Source organism: Podarcis erhardii, assembly GCF_964252035.2.
Source record: "Podarcis erhardii genome assembly, chromosome: 5".
NCBI classification, from domain to species: domain Eukaryota; kingdom Metazoa; phylum Chordata; class Lepidosauria; order Squamata; family Lacertidae; genus Podarcis; species Podarcis erhardii.
In genome coordinates, this window is record NC_138509.1 from 41,879,730 (window position 1) to 41,899,729 (window position 20,000).

Here is a 20,000-nt window from a genome sequence, read left to right on the forward strand (position 1 = left end):
GGATAAGACAAAATTCAGTGCATCCATGCCCCCAGGCACAAGTACTCAACACTCTCTGAATGTGAAGTCATTTATGAAGTCCTTTACAACATGCAGTCAAAGAGGTTAATTGAAAAATTTCTTAATGTCATTATGAAAGAACTAGATTAACCCAAGTTAATTCACTTTATTGTTCAAAATAAAGAGGAATAAGCATTGAACTCACTTGCAAATTTGGGGCATGAATTAGGGGTGAGATGTTGTCTTTAAGGACTCTGCCAGTTTAATTAAGATATGGAAAATTACTTATTGTTCTTCACCACTAAAGTGCTAGGAATTAACAGCCAAATGTGATGCCTGTGCCTTTCATATCTCTACCATGTGTTTGTTTGTTTAATACCCATAAGACTACATCATTAAACCTCAAGCACTGATTTCACTAATTCAACACCAGAGCTACATGCTACAGCAGCAAACACCTTTTCTAGTCAGTCATAATTGAACAGCTGGATATAAAATGCATTATTATTTTTAGGCTCATATCTAACTTTGACTTTAAACCACATACACTGTTTCCTTCCAAAACAAAACACCTTCCTATCTCTGTGATACCTCCAACTAAATATAACAATGGCATCAGGCTATTATACTCTGCCCAGTTATCAGGTATTCGGTACGGACAGATGCCACAGCCTGTTTGTAGTGTTGGGTATGTTTGTTTTTCCATTGCCTTTGTTCTGATGAACTATTTCAGTGTTAAGTGAAAAGCAATTTACTGTTGTTGTTTTTAATTTATAGGAAGTATTACTTAAAAGAGCAGCTGACCTTGTTGAAGCCCTGTATGGCATGCCCCACAACAACCAGGTGGGTCCTCTCATGTGCATATATAGTCACATGCACACAATGTAGCGAATGGGCAGCTGCCCTTTGCAAACCTGGCAAAACATTGATGTGTTCTTCCAGTGCACCACATTATTTTCCCAGCTACCTTAAGGGTGGTGATATGAAGCAATATCTTAATGAGAATTGAGATTCATTTACCATTTTCTTTTCCAAACTTATTTTCCTATCACAAGTGGTAATTAAGAATACAGTGGTACCTTGAGTTACAAACGCCTCAGGTTACAAATGCCTCAGGTTACAAACACCGCTAACTTGGAAGCATTACCTCGAGTTGAGAACTTTGCCCCAGGATGGGAACGGAAATCGTGTGCCGGCGGTGCAGCGGCAGCAAGAGGCCCCATTAGCGAAAGCACGCCTCTAGTTAAGAACAGTTTCAGGTTAAGAATGGACCTCCAGAACGAATTAAGTTCATAACTAGAGGTACCACTATATGTGCCAAATGCTTAAGCTTAAAAGTGGTCCAATATATTGGTGGCTAATGGAAATCGCTAGCTAAATTTACTACGCGGCAGATAAATGTGTATTGTGTTGCAAACTACTGGAAATAATTTTGCTGCATTTTCCAAGTAAAGTACTTTTTTCTTCTTTAAATGCCACACTAGCCGAAATGCTAGATGGGATATTTGTACTATTTATCTCTTTAGAGTCACCACTGGTAAGGTTTACAGCAATATGTACAGCAATTTGCCAAATGAAAGAGGCTGTAAATTTTATCAAGAACTCTGGCATCCTTCAGTGCCTACTATAATCTTAGATTAACCTGCACCACACAATTAGAGAATGTGGTGAAACAAGCACACTGTATTACTTACTTGAAATTAATTCTTTTACAATTTTGCAGGAAATAATTCTGAAACGAGCAGCAGATATTGCAGAAGCATTATACAGTGTGCCACGCAATCACAATCAGATTCCAACACTTGCCAACACCCCAGCTCATACTGGCATGATGGGAGTAAATTCATTTAGCAGCCAGCTAGCAGTTAATGTTTCAGAAACATCACAAGCTAATGACCAAGGTATGTGAAGTTTTAATAATTATGTATCCAAAGTTTTGGATATTCTTGACGTTGATCAGTATATTGCATCTTCCTCCTTCAGTAGATTCATGCATTCAATTAACCACAGGTGTACCAATTATATTCACTGAAGTTTATTTTTTGCTTTACGATACAGAATCTTTATTGAAAATATTGAATAAAATACAAAAAGCTTATAAGAATTAACAGTGCAATTTTCTACATGTCTACTCGGTGCTGTAATCCTATGGCCATTTACTTGGAAGAATGCCATAAGTATTATTATAAAACATGATAATCTATATTATTGCTTATAACATAACTGATTAATTAGAAACATATTAACCTCTAATATAGCGAAAGACAGTTGTGCCTAAACCTTGCAGAGATCAACAGAGCAAGTACGTTCTGTCTGATGCCACAATTCTAAATGTGCTTAATAAGGGAGTGAGTCCAGTTGAACGCAGTGAGACTTAACTTTTGTGTAAGCATGAATAGGATTGCAGCGTAATATTCCTGGATCAGGGCCACTAAATTCTTGCTACTGTCCAAATTATGTGTGTCTGTTGAACTTACTTGTCATATTGATATCATAAATAAATCCAGGCTGGTTTTCACTGAAGCATGGGCACCCAGTGGGAGCACTTGCTTATATTTAGTGTGTAAAAATATCAGTTGTAACATTGAAGATTAAAATAAAAAGCAGCTTTTTGCAGCAAACAGGTCTTTCCTTTCTATTTTTAGCCCTTCCCCTCCTGTTTCTGCCAATTTTGGCATTTGAAGTCCCGAAAAGGCTGAAAGTTCGTTCAGCATGTTGGTACAAACCAGCAACCAAGCCTTCTGATAATTACCACTGAAGACAAATGTGACGGAAGCTGACACAATTGGATCGAAGGAAGCTTTTTGTTGGCTTTCTCTGCCAGGAGCAGAGGCAACATAGAATGATCCTCGATGATTTAAGTAGGGTTGGCGTGATAGGGTTATCTTGAACTTGATGATAGGGCAGTAGCAGACAACTTAGACCAAAGCTGTGCAATCAATTAAAAGTGTGTAATGTATGATGCAGAAGGGAAACCCTTCACCCCCCTAAATAATAACTATTTTCTTGGGATGGGTTTTTCTCTCTTTCTCTCCACCTAACACAGTAGGTTACAGTCGCAACACAAGCAGTGTTTCCCCGCGAGGATATGTTCCGAGCAGTACTCCTCAGCAGTCGAATTACAACACAGTCAGCAATAGCATGAATGGATATGGCAATGCTGGCATGCCCAATCTTGGTGTACCTGGTTCCCCTGGATTTCTTAATGGCTCTTCAGCTAACTCCCCTTATGGCAGTAAGTGTCTTTTTCTGGTACATGTAGCCATTACATAGATTTTTTATTTGTTACAATATATATATATATATATTTACTTTATTTTGATTTTTCTACAATGTGAGCTACTGGATAAAAGGAGGGGTGACTCTGGAGGCTGGACATTTAAAAAACAAACAAAAACCAATTAAAAAAACCATGGCACATATATTGGTATATGCCAAACAATAATCTTGGTTAAAAGAGAAAAGAAAAAAAGAACTAGATTGGACTACAAAATCTGCAACCAAGGTCCAACACAAAAGAGTTTGCCTGTTATCCAGAGTGTGGCAAGCCAAAGCTTTTTATTTTTTCATATATAATTTCCCCCCGCTATTATAAGAGAGACAAGGCCCTATCAATCTCTTTTTCCCCCCTTCCCTCCATGTTTGCCATAAAATCCACAATATGAGTCCTGATTATTTTTGCTTTATTGCAGTAGTGCCGTCAAGCCCTACCATGGCAGCCTCTTCGGTCACCCTCCCTTCAAACTGTAGCAGTACACACGGCATTTTCTCATTCTCACCTGCCAATGTCATCTCTGCAGTGAAACAAAAGAGCGCCTTTGCTCCTGTTGTCAGGCCCCAAGCTTCTCCTCCACCATCTTGCACCAGTGCAAATGGAAATGGACTTCAAGGTGAGCTGGATCTCTGTATCATTTTTTTGTGTAATTGCAGATTATTATTTTTAAAAACAAAACACTAGAACCTAACCTTTTTAGATCTAAAAGGGAAAAGGAAGTATTTTTATTGGCAAATATTAAAAGACAAAACCCCAGACTTCAAAAACGAGGTGCTTATTTTTTATTTTTTTAAATGGCTTTGCATTGCAGGGGCAAGACCTTGGTATTAAATACAGTAGCACAAAACATAGCCAACCATTTTACCATATAGTGGTTAAACTTTAAGCTTTGCATTAGAAGAAATACTAGCTGTTTTTCCAGCATTTCCCCTTAAGGTTTCGTGCATTAATTTTAAAAATAAACACACAACCCTGAATGTCTCTCACAGATCAGATGTGTTCCTTTTTCTTCTTTATACTGCATGCATTTTTGATAGACACATTTTAATCGGCAGCATTTCAAGATGTGCTGTTTCTCCTACTTGTGTCACTATTTGAAACTTGAAGATCCTTACAGACGTTTGAAGCTGTTGTTTCAACGTAGCTTTTGTTCACCCTCAAGATTCCTAATGAAGTTTTTGTGCTCTTATTGGAACTTATTCCAGCTAAACTGTCCATAAAAAGAGGAAAATCAGGACAAATAACTATAAAATAGCTTGTATAATTTACATAGCCACTTGCAGTCATTAATACTAAGTGTGAAAATTTATAGAGGGAGCCGAAACAACTGCAAAGTCTCTTATTAAAGAGACTGCTTTGCATGTATATCACTGCCATACCTTTTTCAACGCAGAACCAAAACCTGCTTCAATTGAGCCAGCCTGAACTGAAACTCTTAACGGACACCAAAAAACATGCTCTGAGCACTTAACACAGCACAGCCTGGGTGGAATGGAGCACAACTAGTATTGATTTATTTACACTGCAGCCGCCATTCACTTTCTGAGTATCAGGAAAGAATAAAAAGTCCTGGATCACAAAGGCATACATTTACATTTTAAGCTCTTGGTCTTATAAAGCGAATATCATGATCATCATATATTTCAACATTAGCACTGAGTATACCTTTAGATGTATAAATATCATTGGTAGGACTGGAAAACGACTTGAGAAGATCAATCTAATTTATGCCAATAAAGATGCTACCCCTTAGGGATTTTTTTATCTCAATTACCTGTAAAATAGCCAGTGATGGAAATATACAAGCTGTCCAGACCAACTAACTGGTCTGTGTGCTACCTTATTTTTCTAATGTTTGAACTCAAACATTTTTGTATTCTATTTTAAGATTAAAAAATCAGGAATATAATCTGCAATACTGAAAAGATCCTAAGGTTCACAAAGAAATGTGGGTACGTTTGTACTTACAGAGTCTTTGGTGAAAAGGCTGGATAGGATTGCTGCCTAAAAGCACCTGTCTGTCAGAGAGGGCCAAAGGCAACTCCTTGTTTGCCTCTGATCAGGTCATTAAAGCATTAGCAAGTGTTGAGAGTTTTGAAATCTCTGGTCCTTATCATCTAAACACATATGCATAACCCCAGCAAACTTTGTTTGCTTGTTTACCTGCAAATTACTTCAACAGGAGCCTCTGAATAGAATTGTTTCTTCTCTTGAAATAAATATGCATTTGGTGAAGCTAGTTAATTTTTAAAAAAACGGAAGAAAAACTTTAATAACAAATGTAAGGTGCAAAGTTCAGGGTTTGTAAATTTTGTTAGAAATCTGCAACCATTTCAATAAAAGTTTAGCAAAGGGGTATTTCTTTCATCCCAATTTATGTTTCCTGAGCAGAGCTTTTGCTTCCACTTGTGAGGAAATAATCACACTCCCAACTTTACATTTGAATTGAGAGGTACACTTGGGATAGCAGATTGTAGAATCTGAGTTGATGCACACCCTAGCTGGGTGAGGGAATTCCTGAGTTTTCAGGGTTGGAAGACAAACCAGGTTCTCCCTTCATGATCTCCACCATCCCTTGCATTCTTTAACTTCTATCACTCCCACTTCTTCTCTTTCAGCTCCTCCCCTCCCACTTACTGGAAATATGTCAAGTCACTTCCTCTCCTCCCCTTTTCTGTGGCATCATGGGAGAAAGACCCTAAATCCCTCCTTTCTCCCATTGTTCTATGCAGGAGTCTCTGGAAATTTACCAGTGCCTCAGACCTTTCTTCCTCCCTCCTGGCTGTAGTTTAAAAACCCCAAACCAATTTAGGAATCCTTTAAAGGCCTCCTCCTCCAAGATCTACCACTGATCTCAGGAAATGTGAGAGGTAATTATGAATACAGTTTACTGAATATGTAAACCTTCTTCCAATAAATTTCTCTTGACTGCCTCAGTATAATTGTCTGTTCCCAAGAGTTACCTCAAATTCACAGACTTTCCTCAGATTTTCCTTAGCACTGAGATTACAAAACTTCCATTGCACCTATGCACAGCAAATTGTTTTTCTGTAGAAGAATGCACATAGTTTGGGCCAGTTCTAACGATGTAAGGAAGGCGGGGGGAGTGGAAGCGTAGTGTTATGAAATAGTATATTATCAACAGTACGTTTAAATACATTCATCCCTCCAATGCTGCAGCTGCACTAGGGCAACAAAACAAATTTCCAGAATTCTGAAGAGCAAAATTTCCTGTACTCATTGGGTCAGAGGGTGGGCTTTTTGGGGTGGGGTGGGGAATAAAAACCGCATGCAGAATGAGGCAATCACACAGGTACCACCTTGGTATTTTTACAGGAAGTATTTCCTTAAAAAGCAGTCCCAGTTGCAGATGGCATACTCTGGTTTCTCTTTAGATCGTAAAAATCTCTCTCATGGTGGGGAAGGGGATGCTCACCTGACCTGTGGTCAGTCATGTTGCTACTACTTACCAGAAGCTAGAGGGAAAATGCAGTGGGACGCTTGGTATGGTGAAATCCAGGGTCCTTGACAGTACATTTGCATCAACGCAACTGACTGGAGCTCAGGTAAGCTCCGCCACCCCCACCATGCTGTCCAGTACTGAGCAGCCCTACATGAAAACCAAGATTGAATCATAAACGTATCTCCCCAGAGAGAAGGACTGACCTACACTTCTCTGTCTAGTGAGGTACATATGGGCATTTTCAATGTAAATGCAAGGTAGCATTGTCCCATCATTAGGTTTGGATTTTGTTGTGTTGCTTGCTGGATGAAGTTATTTTAGATATGTACACCACAGGCTGGAATAACAGGTATATAAATTTTAGAAATAAACAAAATGCATTCATTGTAACCTACACACCCATAGGTAGCTTCTGTTATTACAAAAAAACCAGGGGTGAAGTTATTTTTTAAAAAATGTGCTAAAGCAGCATGTGTGAAACTTTTGCTCCTAAACCATTTAGTTACTTTGATAATTCCACCTTTAACATTTCTCTTGAGAGTAGCTTCAGGGACAGACCTTCAATTTATATGATAGTAAACCAAGGACATGATTTGCCTGGGTGTGTGAAAAAAACGCAGTGAACAGGGCATCTTGAAAAAAGAAAATAGGATTTTCCCTTATGGGCCCCAAATGTATACTTGGTAGGTTCAACCTCCATTTTATTCTGTTAGAGACTGTAATGATGTGGAGGCCCATAATGGTTTCTTTTGGTGGCCCTTGGTGAATATCCAAACTTCTTTCCACCTACCTAAGTGCTTAAATTGTGTGGTTGTTTTTAATTATATAGTTTGGCAAAAGTGTAAATAAGTAAAGAAAAAAAGGCAGACTTATTGGGTATTTGATACTTTATCTTGCCAATTAATAAATTAGTATTAAAGCTTGATGGGCAAATGCAATTAAACTTTGACACTAGGATCCTATTAATCCTGGTCACTTCTAAAGCCTGACGTTCTTACTGACACATTAAACCATTTCCCCAAATTACTTTGCTGTCCAAAAAAATGCAGCATTTGAAATACAACATTGGTGACAAATATAAGCTAATATAAAATTATTCTAATAGTTTCAGAAATCATAGTTTTTCAGCTGTGCTGATGAAATAAACTGATCTTGTGTTGAACAGCTCAGATGGCACCAAAGAGGTGGACATTTACAGCCACTCTTATGGAGCCAGAAAGGTCCCACAGATTTTTTCCACACCCTCCCTAACTTAAAAGCAAGCTCACCCATGTACACACTCATGTTTGAATTGTCTCTACTCATAGAAACTCATTTAACCTAAATTGTCCTGAATCTAGCATGCCATAAGCAGAAAGCAAGAGTAGTTGGGAATCAAATGCATCAAACATGTTTGAATGTACTATCAGTGATCACAAACCATAGCTTACTTCACCTTAAGCAAATTACTTTTCTGTGAAAGGAATTTAGTCATTGAACCATTTGCAATTTAGTGAAGTACACACACGTGTGAAGCAGTCCAAAAACGAACCTGCCCATAATGCTAAACCATATTTTATCATTCTACACATGAAAGCCTCATGCTCTTGCCCTTCCCTGCTCCTCCTCTGACATGGCCACGAGGAGGAGATGAGAAGCTTTCACAATCTATTTCAAGAAACTATGGTTCCTAGTTTGAACCAGGAAACGTTAAAGATGGTGGCCTGGTTTACGTGTTACATTAAAAACAGATAAAAATCAATTGTTATTTAATGTGAATGCTCCATGTGTTGGTGCATGCTGTTGAAAAGTTATTGCTCTGCTTTTCCCTACTTCTGCTACACCACCAGGAAACAATCCTGAGTCTGGCTGTCACAATGTCCAGAGCCAGGCTCATGGTTTGTTTCTCTACAAACAAACCACGAGTGGTAACCAACAGTTGTTCTTAGCTTACTGTTTGTGGTTTCTTTTGATGGAACAAAACACGAGTCCAGGTTCTGATATCACAACAAGTGAAATCCTAGCTTGTTTCTCAGCTGCATGGCAAGAGCATGGGAGGACTGGAGCAATACCTTTTCAGCATTTTGTACCAGCATGCTGCACATTCACATTAAAAACTAGTTTGGGCCAGAACATACATCATAATCAGTTAAAACCAATCATAGCTGTGCTTGAAGCCTGAACACTGAATTTTATTTTTGTTGTTATTATGTGCAAATACAGCTATCGTATGCTAAGCAAATTTCAGCTGAAGCAAACATTGGCATTTTAGGAATGGCTAGTTTGTGTCATGATCCCAACCATGAGCAGTGGCTTGACACAGAGGAGGAGCATGCCAGGTTAAGAGGACTGGCAGCAAAATTTTCAAATATGCTGGACCTAGACTCAGACACCAACCTGAGCCTGAGCTAGAACCTGTCAGCTAGTATCCCACTGAACCAAAGACCTCTGGAGTGGAACCTCCCGAGATAAAATCCCTGGAGAACCCAGTACTCTTTACACTAGGGCAGGGGGGCTCACATTCACAGTGCCCTGCTTATCAGTGTCTACAGTGAGTAAGGTGGGAGCGCCAGGCCAGAAGTCTACCGCTTTAAGTATACAGTATCTCTCAGGAAGTGGTCAGAATCTGAGAAGGGCAACCTGAGTAAAGAGGGGTGGAAGGCTTTAGCTGTGCTCCAGATCTTGTCAGAGCAATTACCAATTTAGAGCTATCCATGGTCCTGTGACTCCGACCTGAACAGTTTATGGCTAGCCTGCTCTCTCCTAAGGGGCTGCCTTGTCTTCTGTGGGCTCCCATGCAGAGACAGAACAGGGCAGTACATTTGCTGCTTCTTTCATGTCACCTTAAAAATTAAATGAGCAAAGCAAATTATCGCCTCAGGTATGGTGCTTCTGCTATGGCATCTCTCCTGTGCTCAATACAGTAGGGTTAGGGCACAGGAATAAGATAATCCTCCCATGCTGGGAATTCTGCTTCCTCAGCAATGCTAATGACCACTGTTCCAAACTCCCAATAACTACAATAAAAGAACACAGTTGGGATATTAAGCCAGCAAAACTATGGATTTAAGATATTTGGTTCCATTTCCTTCCCGCTAAGACACCAGGTAGTCTTTATTGCACTCCTTCCGCCCTGCATGCACAAAACTAATACCTATGTTGATCAACAAATACAGTGCAGGGTACCGATGTTGTAGACCAGGGAGACACGAGTGCGAGAAGCTCTAGTCGGAAATGTCCATAATGAACACTATTAATTAGGTCTTAATGGTATGTAGATTTGAGTCACACACAGTGGCATTTATTGGCTTGTCTAATGCACAGATCAGCCTTGCAGACAATTACCAAAGGTGTGGTCACTGACAATATAATCCTGTCACCTGCCCATCTCCTCTCACATTCTTCCACTGACACTTGGAACCCAGGAGCTCAGAGAATGATCCCTGTGCCTTCCAACTCTTCAACAAGAAAATGATTTCAGGGACCAGTTCCCTGGCATTGCTTCCACTTCTTCTGGATACAGAAAACCAGATTGTGGTGGCAATGGCCTTGACACCACTGTGCAAGTCTGAAGGCAGGTGGCAGAGAGAAGCTGATATGACAGCAACCAGCATTGGTCCTCTCTTTCAAACTATGTATTCACTGCCACTATATTAACCCAAGTGCTAATATAAAGCAGCATTTGAATGACCGACTACACAATTAGCTTGGGTTCTCCCTTCTGTAGCCACAAAAACTTTTAAGCTAGGAGAGTTTGCAGAAGTGTGTGCCACTTATCTAGTTTGCCACTTGGGAGCACACTGAGGGCACAATTGTTAATTCACCTTCCAGGTGAGCATGCCAATTGCAGATTGCATGACTGGGGTAGCTCGAGTCATTCTTTGCCAAAATAAATAAAACAGCATGAACTGCGTAAATCTCCTCTGCTTTTTCAGACCAAACAACATCCTTTTTTTCATTTGCTCTTCCTTGCAGTATAACATGAAAGTCCACATCATAGTTTGTCACCATTACATTTCACTCACTATATTTCCTGAACATAAGCAAGCAGCATACTATTTTTTTCCAAGTGTTGTGCTATTAGTTCTATCATGCCTAAGACTAAATTACTTTACCTGCTTTGTCAATAGTGAAAAATATGAAAGAATATTGCAGACAAATACTTTGAAAAAAGACTATTTCCGCGACAATCAGAAACTAAACTTGTGGGAATCGTATTTCACCACATACCTTTAAAATACATTTCACATATTAAATTTGGGTTGATTTCTAAATATATATTTTTTGCAGATTAAAATTAAGTATTTTGGTTCAGTATAAAAATGAAAGACCTGTATCTAAATAATGTTGTCTCTGACAGTGATCAAAGGCTCATACATTTGAAAGCAGCTCTATAAATAAATGGGGTTAAGTCATATCAAGATATGCATGAGCTCAGAGTTTAGACCAAATGTAGCTAACCTGTGGCTTATATGTAATTGGTATTCCTGTGGTGAATGCCTTCTACCCTAGTCACAGGCAGAAACCAAGGGGGGCCTTGATAGTGTCAGATTTACGGGCCATGGTTTGCACTATCTAAGGATTGTGAGCAAGCCAGGGAAGGTTCAGTGTGGTGTGGGCAGATGCTGAAAGAGTGAAGGGTTCAGAAACCCAATAAAAAAGAAAGAAAAGATTACGTACACTGAATATGTAGCATCAGGAGTTTTGGTGCATCTGGCAGAAACTTACGCTTTGCCGTCTCTTCATGTCAACTTTGCCTCAGTTTTTAGAAAGGTGATTAGAGTATGCATTTGTTTGCATATGTTAATAAGGACAAGGGTTTTTTACGTTTATATGCAACAGGAGCAAGAGATATGCATGAGCATGTGCGATTGTATATATGAATAAGAGGAAAAATATGTAGCTGCGTGTGTGCGCTGAAGACTGTTTGGAAACATGCTTTAGCAGGGACCAATGGTTTTCCTGTATATCTGCTCAGAGCACATCCTGCTTGATTTGTTTATACATCACATTTGTATTCCCTCTCCTTCCATGGAGCTCAGGGTGTTGCTTTTCTCAAGTTTATTCTAATAACAACCCTGTGAGGTAGGTTAGGCTAAGAAAGAGTCCCTGGTCCAAGTTAACCTAGCAACCTTCCCTCTACAGGTATTTGAGCCAGGTTTCCCCAGTCAAAAACTCTAGTCACCCAAGTTGGGTCGTCACTAGTACACTGAAAACAGCAATCAGCTTGTGTGTTTGATGGCACTGGTAATAGTGTCTTTGAGTTTATGCCCTGTTTGCAAGACTGTATATTTTGGAGAACATAACACCTGTATTTTTTCAGGAGAAAATAAATTTCCCAGAAGTATGGTGAGGAAGGGCATCAGCCTCTTTAGGAATACCCAACTAAACTGAACCCTAAACTGCATTTTATATACATTTTTTTAAAAAAATGGGCCATGGAGACTATTGGAACCATGTTTCCTCTTCTGTGCAGCTATTTCATTGGCAATACAGGAAGGTGAAAATTGGCTGAATGTTGCATTCACCACTGTTGGCCCTAATTTAACAGAATACTTGCTACCAAATGGTAATAGTGTTATTAGTATTTATTGCTGTCAATTAATGGCAGAGAGAGCTCGCTGCTGCTGCAGATAGCCAAGGCTCTGCTCCATCCCTTGCCAATGAGCTGCAGTTACCACAAGGGAACATTTACTGGCCGAAAACTGTGAGCAGCACATCACTGTGCCCCCATCATTTGGCATTGTTTCTCCCAGCCCTGATGGCAGCATTGTGCAGGAGCTAAATATACTGGAACGCTGCCATATTGGGGGAATTCACAGCTGGCAAGAACTGGCTGCAATCCAAGCAGTGGCACATAGGGGTCGAAATGGAAGAGAGTCTGGTTGTTAGGCTCCATCTGCAAGCCTGTGACTAATCTTTCCATGTAAACAAAGGCATGCTCAAAACTTTCATGTACAGGATTTGCCTAACCTCGTAAGTTACATCTAAGGCTGGCAGTATTCACTGTGGAAAAACTACAGAAAAGTTACTTTACCCCGCCCCCCAGCATTGTTTTTTTTTCTCTAGAAAAAAATAAATCATCGACCAGTATTTTACAAGCAAGCTGCGAACTGTATGAGAAAACAAGACTTACCGCATAGGGTGAGGGCTGTCTTGCATGCTGTTCTTCCCCTAAGCCAAAGGTCCATGGGTAGAGCAGCAGAATTCATGGAGCTACTGCTCAACACAGACATTCAACTCATCCTCATCGTTCCATCTGTTCTGTGGGGAAAGGAATCCATGAGCACCACTACTCCCATGAATCTGAATTTTAGTCAGTGGGACCACACATGTACAAGGGTTACTGAGTCACCCTTTGTGACACATTGGCATGCATATATTACAATATGGTCAATCAACTGCACAGGGGCTGCTAGTGAAATAGGTAGCATGTCTGTGGCACTCCCGGGCAAGAGGAAAAGCCTATCTCCATTCCTATCTGCCCTTCCTAAATTATGTTCCTCCTTTGCTTCATGACTCAGTACAGGAGCCATAGTTGGGAGAGGTGTTGCACTGCGCCTCTCCCAACCGCAGCTCCTATGCCTGCTCTTGCAAGCAGCAGAGGCGACAGTGGAGGGACGAGCAGCTCGAAAGGAGCCCTTTGCCGCTGGCGGCGGCGGAGGAATGAGCAACCCAAAAGCAGCCCTTTGGGGCTGCTTGTTCTTCCTCCGCCGCTGTCGCCACCACCAGGTTTGTGATGTGGTGAACCGGCTTATACTCGAGTCAATAAGTTTTCCCAGTTTTTTGTGCTAAAATTACGTGTCTCGGCTTATATTCAGGTCGGCTTATACTCTAGTATATACAGTACATGGGTGGCCAGACAAAGAGAGAGTATTACATAAGAAATACAACCAGCTTTCAGGAAAACCCGCAACAGCAAATCTGAGATAAATTGATATTTTTTGAGATTAATGAACTGGGAAATTGAAGTTCGCATCACTACATCAAAAATGTATTAATGTTTCTTGTACATAAATTAATGAGAATGATCAAGACAAAATTTAAACACCATAAGGTTAAAACAGTCCAAATTATACTCTTGCCAAGGAGATAACTAGAACATAATGACAAAATTTAGCTTTTCCCTGTTTAACAAGCCCAGTCCTTTCCCTTGATATACCATATGTACGGCACAGCTACCACAGCGTCCAGTATTAGGAAAGTGTGCCCCCATCGCTTTTAATATCCAGAGAAAATCCCTGTTACAGGTCTTTGCTGACACATGCATTAGGGTCTACTGACCCATTCTTGGACGAGACACAGGGGGCCACCAAATGACTTGTCTCTCCTAAGTGCTCTGCATAGTATTCTCCCAGTGCTGAAGTAGCAACAGTGGTGGCTACTCACCTAAATCCAGGGGCTGGTGCCAGTTCCCAGTGCCAGAACAAAGGGACTCAGATCTCTTTGCATCACTACTGGGTACCTTGAACCTGAGCTTTGTGTGGTGCACACAGACTAACAAGGGATTGGGCTCTAAGCATTTTTAAGAAACAAATTGAACTAGCAAGTGGAAGATTTTAATCTCATGTCTTTTTTATAGTGCTTTGACAGATTCCAAAGCAGGTGTACTATACTTGACTTTGATCTCAGAAAGTCATTGACTTATTAAAGTCAGCATACTATTAGGATAAAGTACAATTAACAGAATGTCAAAATTAGGCTTAGGCTTGAGTGCTTGGAAAAAGAGAAAAAGCTAAGGTTAGTCAGATTTTCATTTAGGGAACTTGAGAAGTGTCTGGTCCTTGATTGGTGAGTGAGCTGGCCTTGTCTGACATTACCAAAAGTGACCATGTTGTTTCTCAGCTGTCAACATAGGCAGTCTCCAGGGAGTCTGGGCCACTGTTTGCCATTAACAAAACGCTAAGAGAAATATCACACATGTGGGAGGCAGGATGCTTTGCACAAAAAAATGTCAGAATCCTTTTCATTTTAAAAGTGAAGTCTTTACAGAATGCTCTGGTAGGAAAGTCCTATTTTAAAAATAATTTAAAATGTTTGAGTGGGGAAAACAAAACCCCTTCCCTCATTGGATAGCCTGATATACTAGTAACAGATGACAAAAACAGTCTGGCAGCTACTGCATGCAAACTATGTTGTAATATTAAAGGTTGAAAATGTCCATCAGCAGTCCACCCAGATTTTAAGAAAACACACACACACACACACACACACATCCTATCATGCTCTGTGATCCAGAGATGATGATCTACATGCAGTAATCAACTTCTGTATGCATCACAGCTCATTTCCTGGTGCAATACTCTTGCATGCAGAGGATCTGTTTCACATGTGGAAATGTTTCACACCACTAATCCAGCACATAACTTTGGCAAGAACATACATATCTGCCTGCAAAGCGGCAGGAGCTGTATTCTCCCACCCGCCAGCCACAGTCCTCTGGATCACAGCCCATATATTATGTGAAATAGGTTTGGTGGTGTCCCTAAATGTTTTGTGGAAGTTGGTACTTCTGGGAAATATTTGTGCATGGTGGGATTTTTTTCCTTCTTCTTTGCAAGTTCTAATAATGCTTATACACATATTTAATAGTTTTTTTTCTCTTTCTTTCAGCTATGTCTGGGCTTGTAGTCCCGCCAATGTAAATTCATTTTTGTTTACCTACCGTAGCACCAAGCTTCAGAAGATTTTAGGGGACAAGTTTAGTATATAAGACATGCTGATGGAAACAGTATCTTCAAAATACAATCAGCAAAACATTGAAATGCTACAAAAAAAAAACAAAAAAACTTTGTTTAAAGATTTTATTTAAACTACTAAGAATCAACATGCAAACAATCAACTTCTTCATGAACTATTCCATTTATTAACTGAACTTCTCTCTTATTTTCACATTTCTTGATCCTGAAGAATAAGGAAAAAGCGACGCCTATTTTGTATAAAGTTTCTGATTACGTCTTGGCTATGTCTAGTACTTGCTATGTGTCGGGAAAAACTTTGTGGATGCACCATTTTGATTATCATGAAACACTGATGAAAAACGCCTCCAAAACATTTTTCTGTACTCATAACTAGATTCACAATGGTTGTGTATCTCTATAATGTGAAATATTTTTTTGTGGTGAAAAAAGGGGGCCAAGGAGGTATGAGCCATCAAAACTGGAAAAAAAGGATGAATATATGATTTGGGAAAATTTTGGGAGCTAGGGAGGGTGGGAGGGTTTATCATTGCTTAACTTCATCTTAAGGAAATGGAACTTTGTAACTTATTGTAGTTAGAAATTGTAACTTTGATATTGAATTCTCTTGCCTTCAACAAGCACACTGACAGAGAAAAAAAATGCTACTGTCTGTTGGTTAAAAAAATATACTTCCACTGCTAGAGCTTCCTGTTAAGCAAGTGTGATCTGCAACATTTTTTCAACTTTTGCTAGCACTGTATACTATTGCATTCTTAGGCTACTGTGAAGTCTATGTTTCTTGTACCAGAAAATTGTCCTTTTGACTTCTAGATCCTTCTTCCCTAATGTGTTTTGTATGTGGTTATAAAATTGTAGACTTTTGTGATTTTGCCAAAGTTGTAGCTAAATATTTATACACTTGTCTTGAATTTTTTTCAGATCCACTTAAATATTTAGATCAGAAAATTTTATTCCTTATAAAGATAAGGAATAAAATAGTCATACATTACAACACTTTCTTTCACATAAACACTTGCAATCTACCAAGGGAATTTATTTTGTAACATATTGATTATAAATATTGTATTTATCTTTGAAATTTTGTATATTGCTTTTTATCATTTTCTCCCCCCTTGTATGTATGTTTTTTCGTCATTTGACTGGTATTGTGATGCTGTGAAAAGCATTAAGCCAAGAACAGCTGCCTTCATGTGTTTCTGTTAAAATAAATTTGTGTTCATTCATTTCATTTGTATTTCAGAAAGTTGTTATTTGTTTGGACTTTCCATCCTTTTTGTTGTTTTGAGGGAAAAAACATTGTTTATTTTTATATTATTTTTAAGTTATCTGAACAAATGATTTTGAAATAAAGTTGTTTGTTGTATAGTTAAAACGGAATTGTGCCACATGGCTGTAATAAATACTAGTAGAATATGTGCATGTGATGCAGCCACAAGAAAAAGAAGATTCTCCTATTTTGTGTTAGCATTTTTGTGTTTTTTTAAAAAAATCCTGTTTTGTCTCATGCCTTATTTTCTTTTTCTATCTTTAAAAAAAAAAAAAGATTGTAAAAAGTCATTTTACCTGCCACCACCCCATGACTTTGCCACATAGCTGAACTGTGTTTACTGGGAGGGAGGGGGGAACCAGAGGCCTAAAAGCTTATAAAATAAAAATCCACTTCTGATGTTTTACTTAAAAGTGTTTGCCACATTAACTACTTGGATGCCTTAAAAGTAGACTTCTGAAGAACTTTTTGTGCTGTTTTATCATGGGCCTACACCACAATTAATCGCTACTTCATCTGGATGATTTATGGTGTAAAAACAAAAGCACAAACCTGGGGTACAATCTTCTAATTTACTGCACTCATCTATTGGGGGGGTGATGCTTTACCAACCCCATGAAAATGGCTGGTTGTAGGACCACAGCAGTGCTTGGTTGATTGCATCCCTGGTGTACAACTGTGTCACTCCTTTGTGTGTCTGCTTTCTGCTGCACTCTGCATATTCTGTAACCCAGCACTGTTTAACAGAGAGAAAGGCTTGTATGCAATTCGGATCGTGCACAATTTTTATAGGTTGTTTTATTTACAGATTCCACCCACCCCCCCTTTTTTGGTAGCAAGACCTACAGCGTTGACTGTAATTTATAAACTGGAATGACCTCTTCAATAATATCGTGCCTGTTAGTGCCAATCCTTAGACAGCTGGTCCCCTGCTTTCTTTCTTTGCACTAAATGCTTTGTAAATGCAGCACTGCAAAAACATTTTTTTTTTTGCAAACTGCAGCAGAATTAAAGTTCTGAGCAAAAAGGAGGGACCATTTTTTAAATACGAAAAATGCACATTTTCAGGAAACATTTATAAAAGGTTTGAAAACTGAAACGATATATCACAAATAATTAGCCAATAAGGTTAGCTAAGTGGGAAAGCCTAAGAAGTCACTTTGAAACTGAATTGCCTCAGTTTTATTTTATATAAGTAAGGTTTTGATCTTAAAAAGAAGGTCATATGTACATCTTAAGAAAGTTTGCAAGTTTCTTCATAAACGCAATCTGTTTGTGTTTTAGATTAATTAGTCAATGCACTCATTGCTTCATTGTCTCCAAATGGAAAACTTCACTAAATGGTAGATTTTACTGTTAAAGACCCTACAATAAGATTGTTTTATCTGTACATTTTTCAGATATTTAACTGTATAAAAATGTTCATTTTACACAATATTTAATTAAAGTATTTCTTGTCTGTGAATTTCACTTCTGGTAATTTTTCAGGTTTGATTATTAAAAAAGCCGAAAACACAAGCCACCAACAGCTGGGACTGTTAATTTCATTCTGAAAGTGTTAAGAATGTACCCCCCCCCCCAGGCTTAACTAAGGGTTCACTTCTATGTTCACGTACAACACTAGATGTTTCATCACTTGAGCTTCTGTGAGCTGTTTCCAGTGAAAACGGCTGTGTTTGACCTGATGTCAGGTGAAGCAAAAAATGCTGTTGTGTTCTACTTGTGATAAGTTTGTCACATACCCCCGCACTACATCGCACTGACAGCACAATTCTATGTCCTAAGCAACCTTAACCTGTCGAATTCAGCAGGGCTTACTTCCAAGTAAGTGAGGGTAGGACTGCAGCCTTAAATGTTGCTTTCATTCACTGATAAATATGCACATATGAGTTCTCCCTGTGATAAAGTGAATTCAGACATGTCAAACAATAGCAGTCGCCTCCGTACTAGGGTGCACCCAGGTAACTGCTTTTGCTGGGCATCGTGATGCTTATGCAGGTGACTGGAAGAGTACAAAGATGTGTTCAGGTGGTGGGGATAAAGACTTATTTGTGCAAAAGCCACAATGGCATCAAGTAAAATTGCATTACTTTTTATGATGTACTAGTATGATGTTTCCTTGCATGGCACCAAAGTTGCTTGGAAAAGCCATTGCCCCAAGCTCCCTTACTCATCTCTGTGTTTTAGTCACAAAAAGCACCAATATGCAAAACAATGTTGCATTCTTCTGCCTTTTAATGCAATATGAGTTTAATAGCTTAGAGCATGGGTAGGCAAACTAAGGCCCAGGGGCTGGATCTGGCTCAATCGCCTTCTAAATCTGGCACGTGGATGATCCAGGAATCAGTGGGTTTTTACATGAGTAGAATGTGTCCTTTTATTTAAAATGCATATCTGGGTTATTTGTGGGGCCTGCCTGGTGTTTTTACATGAGTAGAATGTGTTCTTTTATATAAATGCATGTCTGGGTTATTTGTGGGGCATAGGAATTCATTCATATTTCCCCCCAAATATAGCCCAAAATATAGCCCCAAAATATAGCCCGGCCCCCCACAAGGTCTGAGGGACAGCGGACTGGCCCCCTGCTGAAAACGTTTGCTGACCCCTGACTTAGAGCAACAGTTCAATTTATGTATGTCAGTAAACAATATTCATTTTTAAAACCCTTTATTAATAGTTTGACCCTGTGTGGACAAATATGGATATATATAACTTCCCTTCCTAGAAAATAGATGACCCATGAGCATCTACTTAATTGCTCAAATTTTGTGCATTTTATCGAAAAAAATCCTAACTCTAAGAAACCAACTAAAGCATTTCCATTTTACTGGGCATTTAATCAGATTCTAAAAAGAGCAAATCCTGCTTTTGTCGCAACAAATCAGGAGAAAAAACATCCACAGCTATGTCTATTCTTTTAAAAAATAAAATGTATATCCTCTCCTTTATAATGGATGATTTCAGAGCAGGTCACAACTATACAATTCATTAAAAACATTTCAAAGCCATAGGTCACAGATAGCCATAATAAACATAGTTCTCCAGTTATACTCAGAAATGTAAGCCAAATAAGATTCATACAAAAGACTAGCGGAACAAAATAGTTTTTGACCAGTACTGAAAGCTGCTAAGTGTCACCACTCAGCTAACTTTAAGTGGGATGGACTGAAGAGACGGTCGAGGAGATATAACTGGGAAGACTCTGCCATGAGTTTTCTGGTTATTTGTTGTTGAATAACCAAAAGGGCCTACCTGTTGGATCTCTGATGGGCAAAACTTCAGGAAGAGGTAGTTCTTTAAATAACTGGGCCCTAA

The 20,000-nt window shown here is 39.1% G+C and overlaps 1 protein-coding gene and 1 long non-coding RNA gene across 26 annotated transcripts in view; one reads left to right on the forward strand and one right to left on the reverse strand.

The window, feature by feature from the left end:
* EBF3 (EBF transcription factor 3) overlaps positions 1-20,000 on the forward strand; it is a gene marked incomplete at its 3' end in the record, with an annotated part of 663,555 nt that overhangs the window by 169,300 nt on the left and 474,255 nt on the right. For 7 of the 23 annotated variants that reach the window (XM_081863247.1, XM_081863258.1, XM_081863263.1 and 4 more), the window contains 5 exons: positions 778-843; positions 1,724-1,901; positions 3,047-3,235; positions 3,693-3,890; positions 6,670-6,803. In XM_081863247.1, the coding sequence (XP_081719373.1) occupies positions 778-843; positions 1,724-1,901; positions 3,047-3,235; positions 3,693-3,890; positions 6,670-6,803 (765 nt within the window). Of the gene's footprint in view, positions 1-777; positions 844-1,723; positions 1,902-3,046; positions 3,236-3,692; positions 3,891-6,669; positions 6,804-15,329; positions 15,722-20,000 lie in introns of those variants that run through there. The other 16 variants (XM_081863265.1, XM_081863266.1, XM_081863269.1 and 13 more) reach the window with 7 other exon arrangements.
* The window catches only part of LOC309342620, a 59,652-nt gene continuing 41,627 nt past the window's right edge, over positions 1,976-20,000 (reverse strand). The window contains exons 2-5 of one of the 3 annotated variants that reach the window (XR_014156917.1): positions 12,853-12,980; positions 6,745-6,884; positions 3,780-3,903; positions 1,976-2,891 (exon numbers count right to left, since the gene is read on the reverse strand). This is a non-coding gene — a long non-coding RNA (uncharacterized lncRNA). Of the gene's footprint in view, positions 2,892-3,779; positions 3,904-4,042; positions 4,485-6,744; positions 6,885-12,852; positions 12,981-20,000 lie in introns of those variants that run through there. The other 2 variants (XR_014156918.1, XR_014156919.1) reach the window with 2 other exon arrangements.